Raw genomic sequence first — 25657 nt, 5'->3', positions numbered from 1 at the left:
CACAAAATCTCAGCTTCAATTTGTTTCAAAGTCAGTGAAAGTCTGAAAATAAAAAAATCTTAAAACTTAACCGCATTTAGCAGTTTCCTATGATTGATGATAGGAGCCCCATTGTGCTTTAATGAACTTAAATTGCTTTTAGCCAATTTTTTTGACAACTACTTTGTAGCTTGCTGTGAGAAAGCAAATTTATGCCATTTGCCCTCAGTGCTGTGTATTCAGTTTACAGACAAAAATGAGTGTGTTATATAATGTGGCATTCTTATCCCTTCACATAAAATGTAACATCAGCCCTACCTCATAACACTTTTTATTGGATTTCAGACTGTGAACATGGAAATTGTATTGTTTTGTGAAAATTAGCAGTAGTTAGTCATACAAATTAATACAGAAAATATATGAAGAAAGAAAATATGTTGAAAATTCCAGATCCTTCGAGATTTGGCATACCCTTGTCTCATTTACATTTCACTGACTCTCCGAAAAGCATATCATTATGTCAGTAGTGGAGAACTAATGGTTAAAGGTGTGAGACATGTAAGGAGACACACAATGAAAGAAGTATCAGAAGGCGCACAAAGGGAGATGTGAAGAAAGAGAAAATGCAACCTTTGAGTTGAACCATGACATGCAGGGGTAAAAGTAGAATGGGATGCCTGAGACATGGTAGAATGGAACATATAAGGTGATAAGAGAGAGGATAGGAGATGTGAGGGGAGTTGAAATGTGCAAAGGGGGAAGAGGAAGGCAGATTAGGATTTGCAAGAATAAAAGTACACGGTAACCGTTAAGAGAGAGGTGGATTGGAACCAGTGAGAGGAGTCCTAATGACATTCTCTGAACAGCCTCCAATGCAAATATACCTCTTCTTAAATAAGGAGACCAAAACTGCCACAACACTTCTGGTGCAATCACACCCATGCCCTGTTGTACCAAGACTTCCCTTCTTTATAACCTATCTCTCTTGTAATAAAGGCCATTTGCTTCCCAAATTACTTGATGTAACTGCATGCTGAGGTTTTGTAATTCATAAATGAAGGCACATAAATCATTTTGTACTTAATTATTCTTCAATCTATCTCCACCGTAATTTTTGTTTTCTTCTTACCCAAGTGACAACCTCACATTGTTCCCATTTTACATGCTATCTGCCAAATGTCTGTCCACTGACTTAGTCCATGTGTGCTCCTCACAATATACTTTCCTTGACTATAGTCAAATTTGCTGATAATGCAATCCATCTCTTCATCCAAGTCATTAATATAGTTTGCGATGTGGTTGTAGTCCCCTGCACTGATCCTTTTAGCACCCTGTTAGTGACAGTTTGCCAACCTTAAAATTATCATTTTGCCTCAGCTCTCTGCCTTCCATTAGTTAGCCAATTTTACGTTCAAATCTCTCCAATTAGGTTTCTGCTCACAACTGATATTGCCTTTATCAAAGGTACACATGACATTCAATCGGACTGTGAATGTGGTAAATTTTCCTTCCTCACCCTTCTTGATCTATTCGGAACCTTTTGACAGTCAATCACATCATCTTCCTAAAGACCATTCCTTTGTTGTCCATCTGTGTAGAAATAACCCTGCCTGTTTTGCTCGCACCTTTTCAATAAAACTAGAGACACAACTGCAAGGGATTCTCCTTGGTCTCATTCTATTTCTGATCGACAGGCTGCCACTTGGTGACATAATCTGAAAACATTTTATATTCCACAGGTATGGTGAAGACACTCAGCTCTGACTTATCCAAGCTTTCTCAAACCTCTCCAACTCTCTCTCACTGCTTGTCTCAAATGGTTCAGCAGAAATTTCTTACAACTAACCAGTGGAAAGACAAAACTTTCATCTGATCTCTGCCACAACCTCCATTCTTGAGCGAATTTCGTTGCTCCAGTAACTGCCTTAAGCTGAGCTAGACTATTCACAATCTTGGTTTTGTGTTTAACCTTGACATAAGCTTTCAACGACAAATCCACTCCCTTGTGAAAACTACCTACTTCTACCTCAATAACCTTGCAACTCTAATGAGAGCACCAAACCCTGCACTCACAGAATATTTGTGAATCCACTTAAAAAATACAATCGAAATAGCTAGTACATTTAAAATTATTCAACTTGGAAAAATAAAGATTTCATGCTTAACTTGTTTAAAAGAAATCTACTACTATGCCTTGAAACTGGTAGAAAACAATAAGCTTGAAGCTGCAATTGTTTGGAATACCTTAAATCTCTCATTTCTGCAGACAATTTTAAAGTTTAAATCTATCTTCATAATAATTCGCACATATTTTAACTCGCTCATTCTAAAATACAGTCGTGCTTTGATTCATGCTTTCTAAGCCACTGAATACTAATAACTGTATGGAAGACTGAAGATCACCACAGCAGTTGGCATTATGAATAGGGTCTTTGGATTATCAGTTGGTGGCACAGGATTGAACATTAACTTCAAAGGAAGGCTAATATGTTTATTTTACCAGCCCTAAGATGGGAAAGTCAACATTTGAAATGACAGCCAATGAGCCAATTTGAAGATCCACGTCCGAGAAGAAGCCAGTGGGTACGGTAATTAAAGACGGCGTGGCACATTGATTGCATTTTGGTTCCTTGGGTAAACAAGAAGGAATTAATTATTATTGTTCTCAGGGTAGAGTGAAGTGAATTTGGTGAATGGCTGTAGGGTAAAACAGGTGACCTTGTTTCCTACAGAGACCCAGCTGGGTAAAATGTTTCCTAGTCAGGTGGGGTAAAACAAGAGGGACAATTTCCTAGAAAGAGAACTGGTCGGATAAAACATGGGAAATCATTTCGGACAGAGACAACCATCAGATTATAAATGTAACATCATCTATAGTAACAGAACAAGACAAATTACAGTCTGATGCAGGAAAGCAGATCAATCCATGTCAGCTTAGGATGTTGGAATTTAAAGGGAAACTGAATCGGGCAGACAACAATTTATGCCGACACTGGGTGGTCTGTCCATTCTTTCATTCATTCCTTCTTTTCAGACCATAGCAGGTTTGACACAACCGAGTGGCTAGCAAGCCATTTCAGATGTATTTATTATTCAACCACATTGCTGGAGTTACACATAAGCCAGGCTCAGCAAGGTAGGGAGAGTCCTTTCCTGAAGGACATACACTAACCAGATGGGTTTTTAGAACAATTGACAATAGTTTCATTGTCATCATTAGACTAACTTTTAATTCCAGCTCATTAATGGAACATATTTTCACGTGCTGCCATGGTGGGATATGAATTCATGTCCCATTAGACTGGGCCTCTGAATTACTAGTCCAGTGATATTATTATTTTTCTACACTTTCCCCTCGTCAGCAAAAGGAAGTGGAATCATGTAGTTGGAAGGCAGGTATTGCTGCTATAATATGTATGATTACCTACATTGTGATAGTAACATGAGGCAAAAGTGTGACATTATTCCTACATAATACGTACAATCTAAGTCCAAGAAATTTATTCAATTTCAGAGGGGCTTGAGCCATTTTATGCTACAGTATGCTTGCCATGCTAATGTTTGAAACTGTGATTAGTTAAAATTCAAAAGTCTTGAGTAGATTCAGAGTTGTGAGCCAAAGTCTGGGGTACTTGTTGGATGATACTTACACCTTGTCCCAAAAGAAGCATGAAGTGTGTGGATTGACTGCATCAGACCTATAATAATGAACATAAACTTTTCCCCAAACACAGACCTACAAGAATGTAAAGAAATTATTTACAATTTGATGAAAAATCACCTCTGGGGAAGAGCAACTCTTTTTCATCAGCAGTGCAGCCAGTAACCAGGAACAATGGATTTGAACTAATTGATAGAAGGATTAAAGGGGAGTTGAGGAGAAATGTTTTCATTCAGAGGGTAGTGCAGTTCTTGTGCTCAATGTCTAGACAGGTGGTAGAGACAGAAACTTACATTGCATTAAATAAAATAGCTGCACATGTACTTGAATTTTCATAATCTACAGGACTGCAGACCATTAAGTGAATAGTGCGATTAGACTCGGCAGCTCTTTATATTGTCTGGCACAGGCAAAGTGGACCAAATGGCCTCCTTTTGTAGATTTTCTGTGTTTCCATTCTTAAGGTGACTGCTTTCCCCTTTGACTAAAGTGATTTCGATGTCTTTATTAACTACTCCCATGCTCCATCGGTCATTTCTTATTGTTGTCCTTTCTCCTCTTTTCCAGTCTCCTCTCCCTTTCTATTCTTGCTCATTCCTTCAGACATTTTGCTTGTCCTCCATCAGACTCCAATTTTGCCTATCTAATTTTTAACAAGTTGATCAAGTGTTATGAACTTCCCAAAATTTTGGGAAATTAACTTGTTTATTTGCCTAAATGGATCATTTTAACAAACAGTACCTCATCAGTATTGTAGATAATCTGTAGTCCTGAGGAAATCATCTCCACCAAGTACAGTAAGAATAAAGATACAGCATCAATCTGCAGTATAGAACAAAAAAGTAATCAAAACAAAGCACTGAAATGTTGTTGTATTAATAAATCAATAAACTATAACATTTTCAGTTCTGGGTCGGCAGATAGATTTGGCCCAGAGCTATGACCTCCACCATGAGTTTAGCAAGACGGCCCTCTAAAATCTCTAATAACAGAGATAAATCTCTAATGTCAGAAGAATTAAAATTATGTAAAAGCAGTACTTTACCTGAAGATGCCCATATTCTTCACTCGATAACACTTCATCACCTGTGTGCACATTGAATACAGAATGTAGGCAATTTGATGGATCTGAATGCTGTTTGAAATGTTCCACCTATTAAAAATAAATTGATTGAATAACTCAGTAGTTTGACAATTATGAACTGATCAATGACAGGAACAGATGATTTGCGAAGTGTAAGTCCCGTCCTAAAGTCATATCGGACTCAAAACATTAACTGTTTCTTTATCCACAGATGCTGCTAGACCTGTTAAGATGTTTCAGTACTTTCTGCTTGTATACTAAGGAAACCTACCCTGATTAATGAGATGTAATAGGAACAAGTTGTATAGTCCAGGAATATGTATGACCCAACAGCTTTTCAATGTGCATACTATTAAATTGAATAGAGAAACAAAGTTATGTATATAAGTTTGCAGATGTCACTACAAGACATGGTAAAGCATGCAGATGTGGGCACAAAATGTTTCAGAGACTGACAGAGTGACTGTATGATGCTTGAATTTGGGACTTAAAAGCAAATTGGAATGTTTCCTTATTTCTAGGAAACTGGAAATAGTGCAGATGCAATGGAGATTGATGTCCAAACATTAAAAAGAAACACAAAAATCTAGGAGTCTAGTACAGGTAGAATCATAATCAAAAAGGTTAATGAATGAAAAAAATGAAGAACAATTGCAGATGATGGAAATTTGAACCAAAAGCAGATATTGCTGGAAAAACTCTGCAAGTCTGTTAGCTATGTTTTGAGTCAAGTGACCCTTCCTCATCTTAGAAGTGGAAATATGGAAGGGAGGAGGTTATGCTTCAGTTTTACAGAACTTTAGTCAGTGTTGGAGTCAGAAATTTATGTAGTTGATGTAAACACTCTGGAAAAGTGGGTAGTTTTTATTTACGTTGTATGATTTGAAGTTGTCTTTTATAACTCCCGTTCTTTAAAGATGAAAGAAAGCAGGCTAATGCTGTCAGTAGGAGTTTTGAAAAAGCCTTCTGCTGGAATGCTTCAATTGATAGGCCATCTGACGTAGTTAAAGTAAAGTACCATCTCAGTGGTTAGCACTGCTGCCTCAGAGCACCAGGTACCCAGGTTCAATTCCTGCCTTGGGCAACTGTCTGTGTGGAGTTTGCACATTCTCCCCGTGTCTGCGTGGGTTTCCTCCGGGTGCTCCAGTTTCCTCCCACAGTCCAAAGATGTGCAGGCTGGGTGAATTGGCCATGCTAAATTGCCCGTAGTGTTGGGTGCATTAGTCAAGGGTAAATGTAAGGGAACGGGTCTGGGTGGGTTGCTCTTCGGAGGGTCGGAGTGGACTTTTTGGCCGAAGTTTCCACACTGCAGGGAATCTAATCTAATCTAAACCAAATTCCTTGTTCATATCTCCCAAATGCTAATATCATGCCATTATGAACATGTGGTTGAGTTTCAAAATCTACAATGATCTCAGCAGGGTATTTTGTGTTTAGATTGATTAACAGTTTATAGAACTTAGAACATTGAACATTACAGCGCAGTACAGGCCCTTCACCCCTCTGAAGCCCATCTAACCTACACTATTTCATTCTCGTCCATATGCCTATCCAATGACTCTTTAAATGCCCTTAAAGTTGACGAGTCAACTACTGTTGCAGGCAGTGCGTTCCATGCCACTACTAGTCACTGAATAAAGAAATTACCTCTGACATCTGTCCTATATCTATAACTTCTCAATTTAAGGCTATGTCCCCTGGTGCTAGCCATCGCCATCCAAGGAAAAAGGCTCTCACTACACACCCTATCTAACCCTCTGATTATCTTATATGTGTCAATTAAGTGATCTCTCAACCTTCTTCTCTCTAACAAAAACTGCCTCAAGTCCCTCATCCTTCCCTCGTAAGACCGTCCCTCCATACCAGGCAACATCCTAGGAGACCTCCACTGAACCCTTTCCAGTTTAAACAACTATACAAGGATTTTTTAAAATGTGGATCTGAATAGAAGTTTGTTCTTTTTCTAGGAAATTAACTACTTTAGGAGATTGAAAATATTTGAATGAGTTTCATAAATGGAACTTTCTCCACTATGATGTGTGTATGAAAGAGTGCTGTATCAGATTGTTAGGAGATTGATTTTTAAAAATAACCATTTCTATATGGTTCCAAAGGTCTGGTCATGGTGGGTGCTGGGTTAGAGTCTACAGAGGTGGCATTCCAGGATTTTTGAGGGAGCATCGGAGATGGGTGGGACATGGGTTGAATGGATGGGTCATGGGTGGGAGGGGTATGCGAAGTACAGGAATGGATGGAAGCACTTCTTGTCTTGGAGGACTTATGGGGTTTCACAAGGCAGAGGCATAGCATGGGAGTGTCAGGATATGAGGAATGAGGGCTGGAGGGCCAAACTGTTTCTGAAGCAAAAGCCCCAAAAACCAAGGTGTCCCTTGGAAACTGCATATTTTTGTGACTGCCTAGAATCTGTTCACAGGATCAGTAGACCTGTTTCAATTCCATTCTGCACCTTTCAAACAAAATTTAGATCGAGCAAGACCCTTAAGTTAAGGCAGTTTGATTGAATTAGGAAATTTCCAACTCAAGCTATCTGCCTTGGTAGCAAACCTCTGGTCCGTATCCTGATATCAGGGCAAAGCCAGTTACAAGTGAAATTGTGTAGGATGGTAAAAATCTTTTACTCAATTTTCAAAAGGCTGTGGATGTTGGGTCAACTGATATTTTCAAAACTGAGAATGACAACATTTTACTGCACAAAGGTATCAAGGGATATAGATTAAAGACTGGAAAATTGTAGAGATATAGATTAAACATGAGTTGATTGATTGATTTGAACAGCTGAGATACCTGGTCGTTTTATTATGCTCTTATGGATGAATATTTATATCAACATATTCATGTTACATAATATCTTAGAGTGCAGTTAAGCACTTTTTGGAAAGTACAACCTACAATTCCAAGAAAATTAGATTTAATAATGCATAAGAATGAAGGAGCAAAGAAGGAAATTCAGTCTAATTATCCACCCCATTAATTAGAATCCTGTCAAAAGTGATACTTTCTCATGGTACTTTTGCAAATTCAGCATTCATGAAGTGTACTGGTTTCACCATGCTCAACTATTTCAATTTAAAACAATGCTGTTAGATATCACCACTGATACCAGTTCAACTCATGACCACATGCTGGAGCAAACATTATTAACAAATCAGTACGGGTAGTTGGGGTACGGATATAACCTTTGAAAACCTTGATAATGACACCTCAAGAGTGTGATGACAGACCTCTGGTGAACACAACCATCTCATTCCAAACCTATACTCTGAACCTAGTCACTTGCTGCAACATGTTATTCGACCCACCTATACTTTATAACTGCTGACTGTTTATTACTGAAACTTCAGGGTATTCACTGCCAATTCAACTGCCTCAGTGTTTTGAAGTTTCCTTAATTTGAATCACTTCTGGTTTCTTAGATTACTCTCACAGAAGAATCCCAATAGTCCAATCCCTTTAGAGCTTCCATTCCTGCATTGAGATCCAGATCTTTGGCAATGCACTTGGAAAATGAGCATTTAATACAGTTGCCTGCAACAAATCTTTCACCTTTGAAAGTGATTCAGCGTCACAGCAGATCTTGCATTAAATTGAAAATATCAAGTAAATTTGTTTCACAAAAGGAGGAGAACATGCAAAATCATTCACCTTGTTAAATATTCTGTTGGCAAGCTTCCATCTAACTCTTTTAGTGAGCAAAATAATAAGGCTAAAACATTAGGAATCAAATCTTTTGCAAATAACTTTGAAACATATTGTGCAGTTTTTGTTCCAGAACATTGAAATGGCACACTAGTTGGCTGAATTTATAATAATGCCATTAAACCATTTCTCATGAGATTTTACAATTGTTTTTGATTTAAATCCTTTTGCAAAATCCTACAAAACTGCTATCAGGTTTACTGGATTTTGAAAATCTGGCATCTTTAAACTTGACAAAGAATTGTTTCTTAAATACAGAATGAAATGAACAACCAACCTCATGCACATTCCAATTATCATTCTTAAGGCTTTGATAGACAAAGAGGCAATTTCACAAAGCTTGGTAGAAGCATTAGAACTGCTGTCTTTTCTTTGAAGTCTGCTTATTTTCTTTGACTGTGTTTAAAGAAACAGCAATCATACCCAAATGTATAAAATATCTATCTTTTGCAATGTCAAAAAAATCCCCTAAATATTCATATTCTTCTAATATCAATTCCCTTAAACAACATCCAAACTATTCCAACCTTTTAACCATTATTCTGGTCCAACTACACCTGCCAAATCATCACTGCTATCCTTACCTAATCTATTCACCAAGCTCCCCCACTACTGCTTCAGACTTTATGACTCTTATGACCCTTATGACCCTAAATCCAACAGATGGTACTCAATTGCTCAGTGTTGAGTGCCTGTGATGAAGACAAGCTTGGAAATACAGGGAAGTATAATCAAAAGTACTGCTGTGTCAGTGTGAAACAGATGTTTGGTTGAGGAAGCAAAAAAGGAGTTGATAAAGGATAGCAATCAACTATTAGTGGAATAAGCAGCCTTCTCAGATATTATTATGGTTTGTGTTTCATTTCTGGTGCTATGGTTAAAGACAAAAAAAAATAGAAAAAAGGGAGTAAGAACAGTCAGAAAGTCTGGGCCATTTGGGGTCTTGTGTTGAGTATGCCCTCAGGTTCTTCATTGTTGACAAAACTAAAGAACTGATCATTGACTTCAGAAAGAAGGGAGGAGAACATATCTCCACCTATATCAATGGAGCTGAGGTTGAAAGGGTGGAGAATGTCACATTCCTCAGTGACGATAACCAACAACCTGTCCTGGATTTCCCACATAGATGTTGTGGTCAAGAACACACCTCTTCTTCCTCAAGCGGAAATTTGGTATGTTCATAAGGTCCCTCACCAGCTCTTATAACTGCACCACTGAAAGCGTACTATTCAGCATAAAGGCCTGATATAGCAACTGCCCAGGACCACAGCAAACTACAGAAGGTTGTGTGCATAGCCCAGACCATTACAGAAACCAACCTCCCATCCATAGAATCCATCTACACGGCCTGTTGCCGCAGAGAGGCTGCCAACATCAAAGACCCATCTTACCTTGGCAATGCTCTACTACAATTTCTTCTGTCAGGCAGAAGATACAGAAGCTTGAACACACGGACCAGCAGGTTCAAGAACAACTTCTTCCCTGCTGTTAGTAGACTGATGAATGGACACTCTAACTTCAAATAATGCCGATCTTGCTAATTTAGATCTTGCCTAGTGCACACCCGGGGCAACGTAACTTGTATGCCTCTGTCTAGTTTTTTCTCATCTTATGATCCATACATCCTTGCTTACTATGATCTGCCTGTACTGCTCCTAAGCAAAGCTTTTCACTGTACTTAGTGAAATAAATCAATCTCTGAACTATTTCCTCTGCCACATACACTTCCCAAATATCCTCACCAGACTCACTCACCCAACCCAACTTCCCCCACTCACTCAATCACTTAGCAGCTCCTCTTCCCAAAGCATACTTTCAACTACTCTACCCTAACCTCACTAATCCATCACCTGCCAAACTCTTTGGAGATCTGGGTTCTATTGCTCTGCTGTATCACATGCTGAACCCTGTGAGTCAGACTCCAATGATCCATTGCTCACACCTAGGCCACCTGCTGAAACTCAAATTTTCTCCAACTCCTTTCCTTCTATAATGGGCCTACCCAATCTCTGAGCCCAACTGACTGGCCAGCAGCAGAGTACACCCGCTCTTTGGGAATGAGGTCTGGACTGGTATAGAGCTGGAATGTTTCTTGCACAGACTTTTTTCAGCTTGTGACTCTCTATGCCTGGCTATGTTAGAGGAGGCTATGGATGAGGGGACAAGCAGGAGGCTGAAAGAACACAGCAAGCCAGGTAGCATCAGGGGGTGGAGAAGTCAACATTTTGGGTGTAACCCTTCTTCAGGACTGGAGGTGAGTGTAAGGAGAGCTGCAACTAAAGGGGTGAGAGGTTGGGGGAGGGTTTTGGGTGGGCAGAGGTCAGCAAAAAAATGAAGAGGGTAAAATGCCACTGTTCAAAAGTCAAACAATGGAAATTTCCTATTCTTAGCTGTGATGGTGAGATGCTAGTAAGAATGCGCAGATTTGATTTGCTACTGGTGAAACAACTAATGCAGAGAAACACATGGTGAATTTGCAGTGAAGCCATCAAGGCCAGACAATAATAAAGGTATTCTACTCAGAGCTAGATTATTAAAAGTTAATCATGTTTTTAAATCTATCAAGAATTGTGAAATGACAGATTCTCCCCACTTTATAAACTCTCTATGCTTTGAGTTCCATACGGTTTGCTGTGAGCAAATACAGTACCTGAATATAGCAAGAAAATAAGGTGCAACTGATTAAAGAAAATGTAAAAGATGAGGAACTGAGTAGATTGAGTAATATCATATAGGTGGAAAAAAAGTTCATATAATTATTAAGGTTATGAAAATAGATATTGTGTGAAATTCACACCCAAGATGACTGGACCAGAGAAAAGAATAAATTATGTTATTTCAAACCACTTCGTGAGATATTGGAGCCAGTGATGGTGAAGATTTGGAGTAACTGGCAATGGGAGCATCTTCCTGGGAGCAAAGAATTAGTGATGGATTTTGAGGGATGCAACTACAAATAGGACTGTGGAATTTGGAAGCAATGAAGGAAAATCTGGGCTGTGGAAATATTGAGGGTGGGATCATAGCATCAGGAAGTAAACTGGAATGAGTGCCACATATGGAGGATAGACTCCCACAGTCGGTTCTGCTATAATGCACTTTTTTTCAATGCGAATTGGCTAAAGCGATGGAAGAATTTAGACCATTATTTGTAGAATGCAAACTTTCCTTACTTGTATTGGCTATAAGGTGATTCCAGTCCTATTGGTTTAAGTGGTGCTGTTATAATAATGCGGGATTGCATGGGAATGGAACTATTGCGGTATATCAGAATAGAGTGTATTCTGTTTTTAGAGATAAGATTCCAACCCAACCTGCCCATGGCACAAGTGTTTATACCTACAAACAATGTAAAAGTCTTAAAGCAACTTAATTAATCAAATCCTGTCACTAAAATTTGCTGAGTGCTTCTTGAGCTGGTCACGATCAGGATTTTTCTATTAGAACTCTTCTAGTTAATGCTATTACAAGTTTCTTAAAATCATCAACTATGGTTTCACAACATTATTCTATATAAAAACATACATTAACAAACAAAGACCAAAGCAGGAAGGGGAGGATAATGAAGGTTTCAATGGAACTCTGGGTCAGAAACTATGGATGTTTAAGGTGAGTGGAAATGCTAATGAGAAGACAGCTGGGGAACATGCTTATGGAGGCCAACAAGGCTACCAGGTTGGTTTCATAAACGGATGAAGGAATTTATACTATGCTTCCAACTCATTCACTTGATCTCTGGTGGTGCCCAGCTCTTAACCCAGTTCCTCCTCCTGCCCATCAGCTTCAATGTCACTTCCTGTCAACTTTGGACGAGTCAAATATTAAAATGAGATGTCAAAGTATAAAACCATTACTGAAAGGTCTCATGAGTGGACAAAAAAAAGCCTTAATACAATTAAATCCAACTGTGCTGACTTGAAATTTGTAATTTTCTAACTTCTATGGCTTTGCCTGTGGTGAAGTGAAGACAACAAGTTCCTGTTGTCTTACTTTTGGAACCTCTTTCCTTAGATTTTCTATTTCTCTGTTTTTTTTGAGTTTCCTCTATTCTCACTTGCATGTTTTCCTGTCTCATTTAATTTGTTCATTTAGATGGAAGAATGTGAACAGTTCTGGATGGCAGAGGAACAGTTGACAAATGCTGCAGGTCACATTTTCTGGAGGTGGATGCGACACACTGGCTCAGTGAAGGATTGAAAAGCAGTGCCAGACTACAGATCTCTGCAACAAATATAGGGTGCTGATGTATAACTGCAGGCATCTAAGATACGACTTCCCTTTGCCAGGGATGGATATGGTCCACTTATTCATATCAGGCTCATTTCCCTATTCTGTAGCAGTGACGAGGCATCCACAGCATTTCAATGATTGGGAACACCGTATTTCATTTTGTTCGGCAAAATCATTTTGGGTCAAGTTGAATAATATTGGTGCTTCAGACAAAGCATTCTGGTTCAAAAATTGTGGAAGTGACAGCTTATTTTTTATGATTTGCAATAAAACTTGGTGAAAAAAGCTGATAAAAACTTGGCTAAAATTGCAATTTAAAAGGCCAAATAAGAACATTCACAATCACTAATCTTTCATTAATTACTTAATTTTATCAAATTGATTCCAACCACTGGTTAGTAGAAGCTACAATAGCTTTTTTCTAAAAAAAACTAAAAATGAGACACCATTGTTTATTTCTATAAATTCCTTGTATTTGTATGTTCATGGTTATAGGTGAAGTTGAAATTCTAAACGAAAGGTCATATTGTGCATCCATGCATTAGCACTTTACCTTATCAGCTTGACGCATGTAGCAGTAGAGAATTCCTCGCATGCATTTAACAGCACAATATTCCAGCTCATGAGTCCTTCCCTTATCATCGTCAATTCGTCTATAAAGAGGACATATGACATGACAAAATTTTAATTTATGAAATAAAAATCAAAAACGTATACTAACAGCCCAATACCATTACAATTAAGTTAAACTGGAAATTATCATGAGTAAATAATGATTTGAATAAATGATGCAAAATAATTGAGCAATTTAATATAAAGCAAATCTGCTCTCTGTATTCAAATCAATTATTCAGTTCAAATGGCTTTAAGAAAAAAAAAATCAGTATTGTTGTATCCCCACAGGCATAACAGACGAGAATCACCATGAAAAACATTGTAAAGTGACTATGAAATACAGAATTAGGGATTGGCCTGTGGTTATTGTTTATTGACTAAATAAATAGATTAGTATCTAAGGAATACTTCAATCCATTATAAAATATTTAGCCTTCCTGGTTAAAAATGTGCCACAGGTAATGCATAACACCTAGCACTGTATACAATCAGAACTTGCTTCACTTAAATCATTCAGATTAGAGAGTGAAATGAGAGACTGCTTAAAATTATGAAATAAAATAGAGGTGCTTACTTGCTCATTAGCAGAATGAACAGTGAAATCAATTGGGAGTAAACACATATTTTCTTGTTATAACTCATCTCTACTGTGATATCAGTTTGCAGTATATTGGTATTATTTGGAATCTTGGATTTAGAAGTGGAGGAAAAATAGATTTTAGCTTTCAGGTCTGTAAAGGGAACTTTTTTTTAAAGCAAAGGTCCAAAGTTTATTTTGGAACAGTGAGTTCAAACATTTCCAAAATAGGTTGGAACTCAAATTAAATGACTAGATAGTTTATCGGGGGAATTAAACTATGCAATGTTTATAAAGTTGAACTTTTATGGTGTGCAGAAAGACAGTCTGGGAGCCACAATCAAGTTTCAGTTGTGGAAAGAATAGATTTATACTGCAGAAGAACAACTTCATTTGTAGCAGTCCAGATGTTCAGAGCTGGAAAGAAATCTTAAAACTGTTGCAATTAAAGTAGACAGAGTTTTTCATAGGGATAATAAAGGAAAGAATCACATCTGGTGAATGTATGGAAAACCTCTCAAAGGAAATACTTACAACCTCATCAGTTATGAATTAATTAGACTTAAGATAGAAGTGATACTTCATTGAAGTTAATATTACTGAGAAAAGGGTTACATTTTTCACTTTGCTGTTTGTGTCACGATCATTCCAAATGGTCATTTCTACAAAGCCTTCTTCCTTCACTTTGCATAATGAACTCACATTATTTTGTTAAAAGAACAGTGACAGTCTCATGTGAACCTGTTCAGTGATTGACAACCACAGTAACCAAACTGCAAACCAAAATAAAACAAATGAACTCTCAAGCCAAGTTTCACTTGGAGATCTGACTTTAAGAGCACTACCATCAGCTAGAATCAAACTGTTGTTAAGACTTTACTGGGAGTAGAAAAAGAAGCATTTGAATATTTTAAATCTTTGATTTAGGCTACACTGAGGCAGTTAGGGGAGACGTTTGATGTAGAAATAAAGACATGATTTTGTAAGGCTCAAATGCTAAAAATGATTACTCAGCATTTAGAATTAGAAGGAACCTGAAATTGATATGTCACCACCAGAAATTGGTTCACATTCAGTTATAACTGTTAGAAGAAAATTGGAATTGAAAAAGACAAAACAAAAATGAAAAGAGGAGAGAAGGACATGGAAATAAGAAAACTCAAATTTTAACAAAAGCTGAGCAATGACAAAGGCTTGATAGACCATCATGTTTGGTCTGTCTAATTGATTTGTTCTCTGACACATTAATATCCATAGTCATCTTTAGTGATTTTGATTTCACATATTTTTACTCAAAGATTTCTACATTGTCCTGTAACAAAATTATTGAATGACTTAGAGTCATACTGCACAGAAACAGACCCTTTGGTCCAAATCATCTACACCGACCAGACATCCAATCTGACCTAGTCCCAATTGCCAGCATTTGGTTGATATCCCTCTAAACCCTTCCTATTCATACACTCATCCAGATGCCTTTTAAATGCTGTAATTTTACCCACCTCCACCACTTCCTCTGGCAGTTTGTTCAGTGATTGGGGGTGTGCCTCAGGCATTGGTGTTGGGACCACAATTATTTATAATTTATATAGATGATTTGAAGTTGGGGACCACGTGTATGGCGTCAAAATTTGCCGATAGCACTAAGATGAGTGGCAGAGCAAAGTATGCAGAGGACTGTGAAACTTTGCAGAGGAACATACTTACATTGAGTGAGTGGGCAAAGGTCTGGCAGATGGAATACAATGTTAGTAAATGTGAACCATATATTTTGGTAGGAGTAACAGCAAAATAGATTATTGCTTGAATGGTAAAAAGTTGCAGCATGCTGATTTGCAGAGTGACCTGGGTGTCCTTGTGCATGAATCGCAGAAGGTTGGTCTGCAGGTACAACAAGGAATTAGGAAGGTAAATGGAATTTTGTCCTTCATTGTTAAAGGGGTTGAGTTTAAGAGCAGAGAGAGATGTTACAGTTGTACAAGGTGCTGGTGAGGCCAAACCTGGAGTACTGTGTGCAGATTTGGTCTCCTTACTTAAGGAAAGATGTACTGGCAGTGGAGAGCGTGCACTAGGTTGATTCCGGAGTTGAGGGGGTTGGCTTATGAGAGCAGGCTGAGTAGATTGGGATTATATTCATTGGAATTCAAAAGAATAAGGGGGGATCTTACAGAAACATATAAAATTATGAAGAAAATTGATAAAATAAATAGAATGTAATTGATTGCAGCAGAGCATATAGCTAACAGACATTCTATAAATGAGAATAATTAGTCCAAAAATATTTCATATTTTACGAGAAAAATTGTTGTTTCTATGAAATGGCTGCCTGCATGGCTAACATTTTATCTTGCAGGATTACATCTGATCATTTCTGCAACAGAAAACAATTTTTGTCCATATTGAACATTCAATAGGTTCAAGTGCCTGAAAGTCAAACATGAAGGTTGAATGCTCACCTATATAAATTAACTTAAACTACGGCAGATTTGTCATAGTGTTATGAAGATTTTTTTTTAAACATTAATTTACAATTTCACTGACTGTACTTATACTATTTCTTGGACTACGTGGAAAAAGCATATTACAAAGTAAAGGAGACTGACTGTCATAGGAAAATGTTGCATTTGCAAAGAGATCAAGCTGTTCAACTGAAGACAGGGCCTGCAAGACTTTCAGAGAGATGTCAAATGACTCTTCTTTTAGTGTAATAAAGCTTTTGAATTTGAACACAGACAGGCAGGAAGACAATTGATTTGGAATACTGCCTTCACTCTCTTTTCTCTGAACCCCTTTTCATCAAAGCTTGTGAGTTGAAAATGCATTTGAAAACCTCATCATTACCAGTAGAGAGTTCCAAAATGGTCAGGTCAACCAGTTGGAAATGATCCAGAAAACACCCTCTTGCTCAAAAACTTAGATGCAAAACGACTTCAGCTACAGACCAACATTTAGGACAATCTGTGAATAATTTGTTCTTTCTGAATTTTACTGTAATTGGCAAAAGTACTTTTGAGATCACACTATATAGATTTTGCATTTTTTCCCTCAGGCTTGGCAGTTGTCTGTGCGTGAGTGGGTTTGCATGTGCACAGTTTAAACCTTTGTTAGTAACCTTTACATTATTGTTTGAGAGAGTTTTGCCTGCAGCAAACTAATTTCTTATTTGTTACAAACTGAAAATGGATGATTGTTATTAATACTTAGCTATTAGTTTACTATATTGACGTTTGCATATATATACTGTGAATAAAAAAAGCAACATGATGTTTCCAAACTTAGTTGTGACCAGTGGAAGGATTGGAACATGGAAAAGATTTGTTTCGACAGCCACCTCCCCAGCTTAGTTGTAGATATTTTCTAATCAACCTTTTCAAAGATATTATTATGTACCTCTGGAGCAAGGAAGGTTTGAACCCAAGCCTTCTTGTCCAGAGGTAGGGGCATAACCATTGCACCACACAAGGCCCCCTCCAAAATCAGTATATTGCCAGATAACCTGCACACATGGGGAATTAATGTTGCTGGTTACATCAATGTGCCAGTCATAGCAAGTTCTGCTCTTAAATACCATCAGCGAGGTTTGATCAAAAGGAGAGAGGGGCATTCAAAGCAAGAAAACCTACTTCTGTTGATTGCTGATTGAAATGAGACTTCTGGATAACAGGGAATTTATTGTACTTTCATTAAGACCAGTATTTTTAATTAATATGAAACTAACTGCAGAGGCACAAACTATATGTTAAATACATCAAAAATCAATGCTAAGAAAAATATGAATAATAACTTAGGTTGGTCAAATCTGATTTTAAAAGAAGATTGCTGTAGACTTAGCACATGAGGTTATAATTTATCATAGGGATTGTTTGAATTGCAAATGAAATGAATAATGTCTAGCCAACTAGCTTCAAGTATGAAAGTATCTCATGGTTTACTTTATTAATAATTACTTGCAAGATGTTATGCATTGATTTCTGCTTAAAACAAATGAATACTGGTAGTACGTATTTATAGAAAAGCTATCAGGGACATTTAAAAAAGGTTATTTAGCTATGCACAAAACAGTCAACTCATCATTCACCAAAAATACATCAGGCTGAATTTTATGTCTTTTGGTCAAGTCAAAGCAGTGTTGAGCTTTTGGGATAGTTCACTGCCAGAAGGCATCGTGGGTCTCTCTCCACATCTTATTAAGCTCACCACATTAATTGCATATCCTGCCCTTATGACGTTTTACATGGCTGATTTCTGATCCACTTTACCACGTCCTTCACACGATGTGCTACTTACCAAAAACCAGGATCCCTTCTGTCTGCATATCTTTATGCAGTGGAATACAGACAAATCTGCAATGCTTCCATGTCAACAACATGATGGGGAAGGGGTTATTGGCACCACAATTCACCCACAGGGACTTTAATTCCTGGTGAATAGGTTAGTGTAGAGGATGGCTGTCTTCTTCTCAGAGCCGGCTGTACCTCCAGACCATGGCAGACTAATCTAAGGTCACCGCCTGGATCACGGTCATCTCCTGGATGCGGAGAAATGACCAGCAGGGTCATAAAACGATTAGTGACTTTCTCTGCTTTGTCAGGATAAATGTCACATTACTCTGACCGCCACTCACACTTAGCCTCTCTCCACCACTGCATACATCTCCCACAAGGCTCAGGACCCATCACTCATTCTATTGTCTGTTACATTTCCACCTCACTTGCTCTCCCTCTCTCAAATCTTCACATTACCAACCATATATGCTTTTACACTCTCTGTACTGCCTTCATTGTGCTTCATTACATTGCACTAACTTTCCCCCACGCGCACCAACACTTGCAGCCATGCCACCCACCCATAATCTCATTCATTCACTTTCCTTCTTCTTAGTGTAGGAGAAAAATACCTACAACAGGGCAGAGAGAAACCAAACAGATGCAGGGGTGCCCGACATCAGGTTCCTTATTCAAGGAGCATGGATAGGATGTGATTTTCACAGAAAATCCACTTGCAAAAGCTGCTTTTAGTGAATAAATGGGATGGACATCAAACAGATTTAGCAATGCAAGACTGGGCTGTGGGACATCAGCAACAACAGAATTGCATTGCAATACTCTGCAACCTCACGGCCTGGCAAATACCCTACTCTACCACTACCACTATCAAACCAGCATGTGGAGATGCTGGTGTTGGTCTGCAGTGGATAAAGTCAGAAGTCATGCAACACAGGGTTACAGTACAATAGGTTTATTTGAAATCACAAGCTTTTGGAGCATAGCCCCTTCGTTAGGTGAAATGAAAGTGAAGCTCACAGAACACAGAATTTATGGGCAGAGAGATCAAGGGTGGAAAGATCAAAAGATCACACAAATGGTGTGAGTGTCGTGTTGAATAATAAGTCTATGCGGGTGACCAAGGGTGTTAGATGGCGTGAGTAAAGTTTGAATAGCTGAATAACAACCAAAGGGATAACCCATAATCCGATTAAATGAGGCAGAGACATAATTACACAAAATTAAAAATAAGATCATACTGGAGATAAAACAAACGACTGAAATAACATGGAACACAAACAGAAGCTGCTGGAAAAGCATGGCAGCATCTGTGCATCAAAAACAGAGGAAGAGTCAGCAGACTCGAAATGTTCACTCTGAATCATCTTCACCTGCTCCCCCCCGCAAACCCTGTCTCTGCTCCTGATTTACAGCATCCACAGTTCTTTCGGTTTTTATTTCATGGAATAACATGATAGGTATACCTATGAAGATTGCCTCAAATATGACGGGTTCATGTCACGGAACATGTGACCCCTCCATACTATTCGGTATCGGTAAAATCTTCCCTACTGTCCTGTTTTGACACCATCACCTTGATAAGTTGTTATGATCGCTCTATCCTAATTAGTTTGTACAGTTTTGGATTATTTATTACTTTGGTTAGACCCTCGGCATGCAACTCTTATACCTATCATGTTATTCCAGTTAAATAAAAACCGAAAGAACGGCGGATGCTGTAAATCAGAAGGCTCAGGGGTTGCAGAATTGGGTGGGGATGGGTGGCCTCCTCCTTTGCTGCAAAGTGTTAACGTTTCAGGTTTGGTGACCCTTCATCTGTTTTGTCTTCACAGATACTGCTGCACCTGCTGGGCTTTTCTAGCAGCTTCTGTTTATGTTTTATGCTATTCCAGTTGTTTGGTTTGTCTCTAGCACCAGCTTATTTTCAAAGTTTTGTAATTATCTCTCTGCCTCATTTAACCAGATTCTAGGTCATCCTTCACTTGTTATTCAGCTGTTGACATTTTACTCACACCTCTAACACCCTTGCACACCTGCAGAAACTGATTATTCGAGGCTCCACTCACACCAGTTGTATGATCTTTTGAACTCTCCACCCTTGATCTCTGCCCATAAATTCTGTGTTCTATGTGCTTCCCTCTCACTTCACTTAACAAAGGGGCTATGCTCCAAAAGCTTGTAGTTTCAAAAAAAACTTGTTGGACTGTAACCTGATGTCTTGGGATTTCTGACTTAATGAAACCAGCAGATCAATCCTGTTAAAAGAAGAGCAGGAGGACATGACAAGAGCAGCACCACAGGTCCCTAAAAATGAGGTGGCAATCTGATGATGCAACAATGTAGGCCTACTTGCAAGCCAAATTGCATGAAAAGAAGATAATGAACAGAGCTAAATGCTTCCACAACCAGATTAGATCTAAGCAGTATTGCCGCATTTAGTCATTAATGGTGGTCCAGAGGTCCCCAGTATCACAAATGCCAGTCTTCAGATAATTTAATTCACTCTACATGACTGCAAGAAATGCTGGAGGTATCGGATACTGTGAAAGTTATTAGGCCTTACAATATTCTGGCAATGGTACTGAAGACTGAATATGATAGGGATGCTTATTGATAACTGCACAACATTCTACACCAGATACTGAAGTAGCTCACGTCCAAACGCAACATGAGAGTTTTGATGACAGTTAGCAAGTATTATTTGTTTGAAGAGCCGGTACAGGCCAAATGACCTCCTTCTGTGCCATACCAATTCTGTGACTTGCACCACACCAGTGTCAGGCTCTAACCATATTCAAGAAGAATATAGCCATTGCTATAAATATTCAATGACATTTTGATCAATGAATTCTTTATTATGAAAATTCTGAGGTCACCATTGACCAGAATAGAACTGGACAAGCTACATAAATATTGTGGCTATAATAGTAGGACAGAGGTCAGAAATCATGCAGACAGAGACCTAACTTGACTTCTCAAAGTCTGTTTACCATCTACAAGACACAAGTCAAGAATGTTTTGGAATCCTTGCCATATTCCTGGATGAGTGCAGCATGAACAACAGTAGCTCAACATCTTCCAGAGAAAATAGCCTGTTTGATTGTTTGTGGATGTGATGCCATTCAGTTCCTCCATCTTTAAAACTCAGTGGTAGCAGTGTGGACCATCTACAAGATGTACTGCAGAAGTTCACCAAGAATCCTCAGACATCTTCCAAAGCCACAAACACTTACATCCAGTAGGACAAGGGTGGCAAATACAATCTTTAAGTTCCCTCCAGGTCACTCACTGTCCTGACTTGGAAATATCTTGATATTCCTTCAGTGCCCTAGACAAAATTCTGGAACTCCCTCCCTAACGATATCACAGGTCTACTACACAAAATAGACAGAAGCAGTTCAAGAAGTGAGATCACCACCTCCTTCTCTACAGCAACATAAGACTGGGGAATAAATACAGATGCAGCCAGTGAATGAATAAAGTAAGTGAATAAAAAATTCTAGCTCTTAGCAATGGTAAAAATAATGTGGTTTCTAAAAAAAAGCTGTACTTGTCAGTCATAACTTTATTTCATGGAAGCTGAGGAGGAATACTTTTCCACAAATTCTGGCACCTGACTACGTGGGGCAAGATTTTGTCTAGGGAGAAGTAGGAATTGCTGAAGACCAGATGGAGTTATTACTGCAACAAATCGATAGTAAAGGTATGTTGAGTAGCTTACACAGAAATTACTTGGACAATCAGTTGTTTCAATTCTGAAAATTAATATATTTTGTGCATGCACTGGGTTTTCAACTTATAAATCATTTCATTAACAAATGGTACAATCTAATGTTCTGTGGTGTTACAACATGTTACTGAAAGAAAGCCTGTAACAGCATTAACAACAGGCATAGTAGATTTAGATGACTAGGACATGGAATTTTCAGAACATTTTTAAATGAAATATGGTTGACTCATTGAAGGTTTTTAATGTTAAGAAAATGATGCTCCCAGCTTCTATTTTTCAACAAATTTCTTTCCTGTCTTAAATCAGTTTCAAAGGTGCTGATCACAATTCTGTATCTTTACCCAAATGACCATTTTTAAAAAAAAATGCATGACTGAAATCATCAACAGTTATACAATGTGGCAGTTTCTAACCACTTCCCCTCTCCCCCATTCCCTGCCCCATCCTTTCACTTGTAAGGCATGTTGCATCCTTCCATTGTTCGGCACTAGAAAAATGACAGCGCTGAACAGTCAATGGAAAGTGAAATCAGTGATTGTATGAGTTTTTTTATCAAATAGTTAATTTAGAAACTGCTTTTTGCACAATTATGTGTCAATACTACTGGCAGAAGAAACTTTTAGCTTTGCTGTAAAATAACAAATTTTTTCTTTAATTATTTGGGAAATAATTTTACTACTGGTTGTTAAAAATGCATTTGATCTTATTTCTCTTACGATATGTAATTTCAAACTCAAATAAAATTCAATACTGCAACTACTCAATCTCCATCATGCCAGGTTACTGAAAAACCACTGCCAAAAGGAAGCAAACACTTATGACGGAAACCATGTGAGGATTTCATTAAACAATGGATTTTATTAGAAAAATTTATTAACATTTGATTCACAAAAAGTGACACAAATAAAGTGGATTCCTTTTACCTACTGCATTATTTTACACACACACACACACACCATAGTTTTACGGATCATAACTTGCTTTCAGAAACCTTCAGTAACACAAAATGAGATATGCACATCACTTTAAAATCACAGAGCCATTGTACAGCATGTATGATCTTAATTTTCAGGTTTGTACATTTATTCTTTTGTGAAATTTCTACAGTAGTCAGTGTCAAAAAGGAAGGTAATGATCATCACAATGGGTTAGCAATACAAAGATAGTCTGAGTGGAACTCTTGACTTCATTTTTCATTATGAAATGATGAATGATTTTCAGAATCAAATACTGGACCTGTGCATTGATTTATCTCTGTGAAAAGAGAAATTTTATTCATGGAAGAAATGAAGATTGAGGTAGAAAATTATATTTTTGTTTGTTGATGTGCGACCAGCACCTAATCAGAGAAACTGAGTAGAATTCTGCAAACATTCCTTCCCAGACCCCAAGAAAAGTACTGGAGCTACTAATTAGATTTTTTAAATAAAAACAAGTTAACCATACCAATATATGCCTCTTAAACAGAATACATAGAAAAACTTGGAATGCATGAGTAGTTTGCATTCTGTTACATTAAATCAGCTTCAGTAAACAACATGGTTGCAGATTTTCAGCTGTCTGGCAGGATTTTTTAAGCTTTGATTATGCCTCAAAGGATGCTTTTCACAAGTTTGAGGCCTGAGAATTTCACTCTTTGAGTACGCCTGTAGATTAAGTATCTGAGAACTGTTCTTCTTAGGTAAATCATAAAAATCAAAGGTAGTATACTACTCTGAGCATAATTAATTGCTACAGTTGGTGCAGTAATGGAGGTTGACTGGAAAATGATTGAGGAGGTCGCCCATTGCAAATCACCATAATACTCTCTCAGAATTTTAAACAACTCACTGCACTGATAATATAATATTAAATGATTCATTTTTAAAAAGGCAGCTTTTTTCACTAAAAGACAAGTGAAAATGTGGAACAATAAACAAATCCATCCACAGAGCTTTTTTTTTTTGCAATGCTATGATTTAAAAGTTTCCCAACCACTTTTAACACGTAGAACTATGTATGATGACGGCTTTTCGGAATAATAAATCGGTGTCCTAAAATTACTCTCTGGTTTGTATCTCGTTAAAATACTGGCAGAGTACCAAGAATCACATTAGATTAAGGAACAAATAAAAGTATTACTTATTCACATGTTTGTGTTGCTTTCCAGTGAAAGTTCTGTACAGCTAGTATTTCCAATTTTATTGACAGGAAAAAATATAGCAAGATTGGCCACTTTGTCACTTCAAAGACTTTCTAGGGAATGGTAACTGAACTGAACTGAACGGAATGGAATTAGTTTTAGTGTCACATGAGTAAAATGAAATGTTTATAAGTCGCTACTTATGCCGCCATCTTAGGCACAAATGTACCGAGGTACAGTTTCTAGAGTACAGATTCTTAGGGAAAAAAATAGAAAAACAAAAAAAATACAAAGTCCAGCATTCCAGACCTTCAAAAGTACAAAATCACAGTAATACAATAGAAAAATAATAAAATAAAAAGTTCAGAATGACAGTCCTTCCATGATAGTAAACAAAAAGAAATTTTTAAAAATAAGAGAAATTAGTCATTTTCACAGTTCTGGGCTCGAGGACACACCAGCCCCCACCCCCCACCACACCTCCTGTTGGAATCGGACCTCAGGATCAAGATCACCACTAGTGTAGGAATGTCACTTTAAAATAGTGGAGTAAATATATGTTATAGCGTTCTTTTGAGCATTGAAAAATGACACTATTATTTCAAAGCATATATATATATGGAATATAAAAATGTAACTATGACATATAGATCTTACAAATTCACTTAATGATGACCATTGCCCTTGAATAAGGAACAAAATGGATGTAGGAAGAGAGCCTCCCAGCACTTTTTTGAAGTTATCCTTGCACAGATTCTACTTCAACAATAAATGTCTTGCTGCACTGTATATAGCACAATATCAAAATAATGTTATTATTACAATATCCTTTTCAGTGCAAGGAAACCGGACTGATAAAATAAATGATTGCCCTGGTTTTAACCAATTGGCATGGAGGGAACAGGCATGGTGACTTTTTAGAAATGTGTATATTGGAAAGGAAGGAATCTCCAGTGGTCCTGTTTTCTGGCATTTCTTTAACGAATTCTCCCAAAAGGTGATGTGACTGTATCCATTGATTAAATGTAACCAGCCCTCCACTATAACTTTATATTATCAAAAGCAATGAAGTTATGTAACCTAGTGGATAAGCTAAATAAGTTCCCAAACACAATAGCTAAAATCAAAGTACATTAATCAGAATCTTAATTTTTAGTTATTATCATTCTTTGTGTTAAGTGCGTAATAAACCTCAAAAAGTTAAAATAATTTAGGAATTCAATAAATTTCACTTTATCGTGGCATCAAAAATAATTGCAACAAATATTGCATGGTTGATTTTATGCATAATCAAGTAGAGAAATGTAATCCCAACTGCATCTTAAATAGTTCAACTGCCATGGGAAATTGCACAAATCAAGTCTGCTGCCCAACAGTTGAAGAACCATGAGGAATTATACAATTACAAGCATACCTCTCAACCAATCATCTTGCTTCAAATATATAAAACTATCCAACTGAATAGGTCAGTCAAGAAAAGGAGCACTATTGTTGCGCCCTCAAAATTGGAAGGTCACAGGCATAAATACCTAAATTGACTAAATCAATTCATTTTGTAAAAAAAACACAATTCTCCTCTAACTGCCAATCTAATTTTAGCTTTTCAATTAATGTGTTTCAAATTGAGAAGTACGGTTAACAGCATGAAGGTGAAGG

The 25657-nt window shown here is 37.6% G+C and overlaps 1 protein-coding gene across 3 annotated transcripts in view; it reads right to left on the bottom strand.

Annotated features, from left to right (window-relative positions):
• The window catches only part of phkb (phosphorylase kinase, beta), a 349249-nt gene that overhangs the window by 260974 nt on the left and 62618 nt on the right, over positions 1-25657 (bottom strand). For all 3 annotated transcript variants that reach the window (XM_087995880.1, XM_043706918.2, XM_087995881.1), the window contains 3 exons: positions 13225-13324; positions 4686-4793; positions 4382-4462 (listed from right to left, as the gene is read on the bottom strand). In XM_087995880.1, coding sequence (XP_087852006.1) covers positions 4382-4462; positions 4686-4793; positions 13225-13324 — 289 coding nt within the window. The remainder of the gene's footprint in view (positions 1-4381; positions 4463-4685; positions 4794-13224; positions 13325-25657) is intronic.

Source organism: Chiloscyllium plagiosum, unplaced genomic scaffold (genome assembly GCF_037043375.1).
Source record: "Chiloscyllium plagiosum isolate Xiang-an unplaced genomic scaffold, Cpla_swu_hap1 HiC_scaffold_17, whole genome shotgun sequence".
NCBI lineage: Eukaryota > Metazoa > Chordata > Chondrichthyes > Orectolobiformes > Hemiscylliidae > Chiloscyllium > Chiloscyllium plagiosum.
This window is presented reverse-complemented; position numbering and strand designations above follow the sequence as displayed.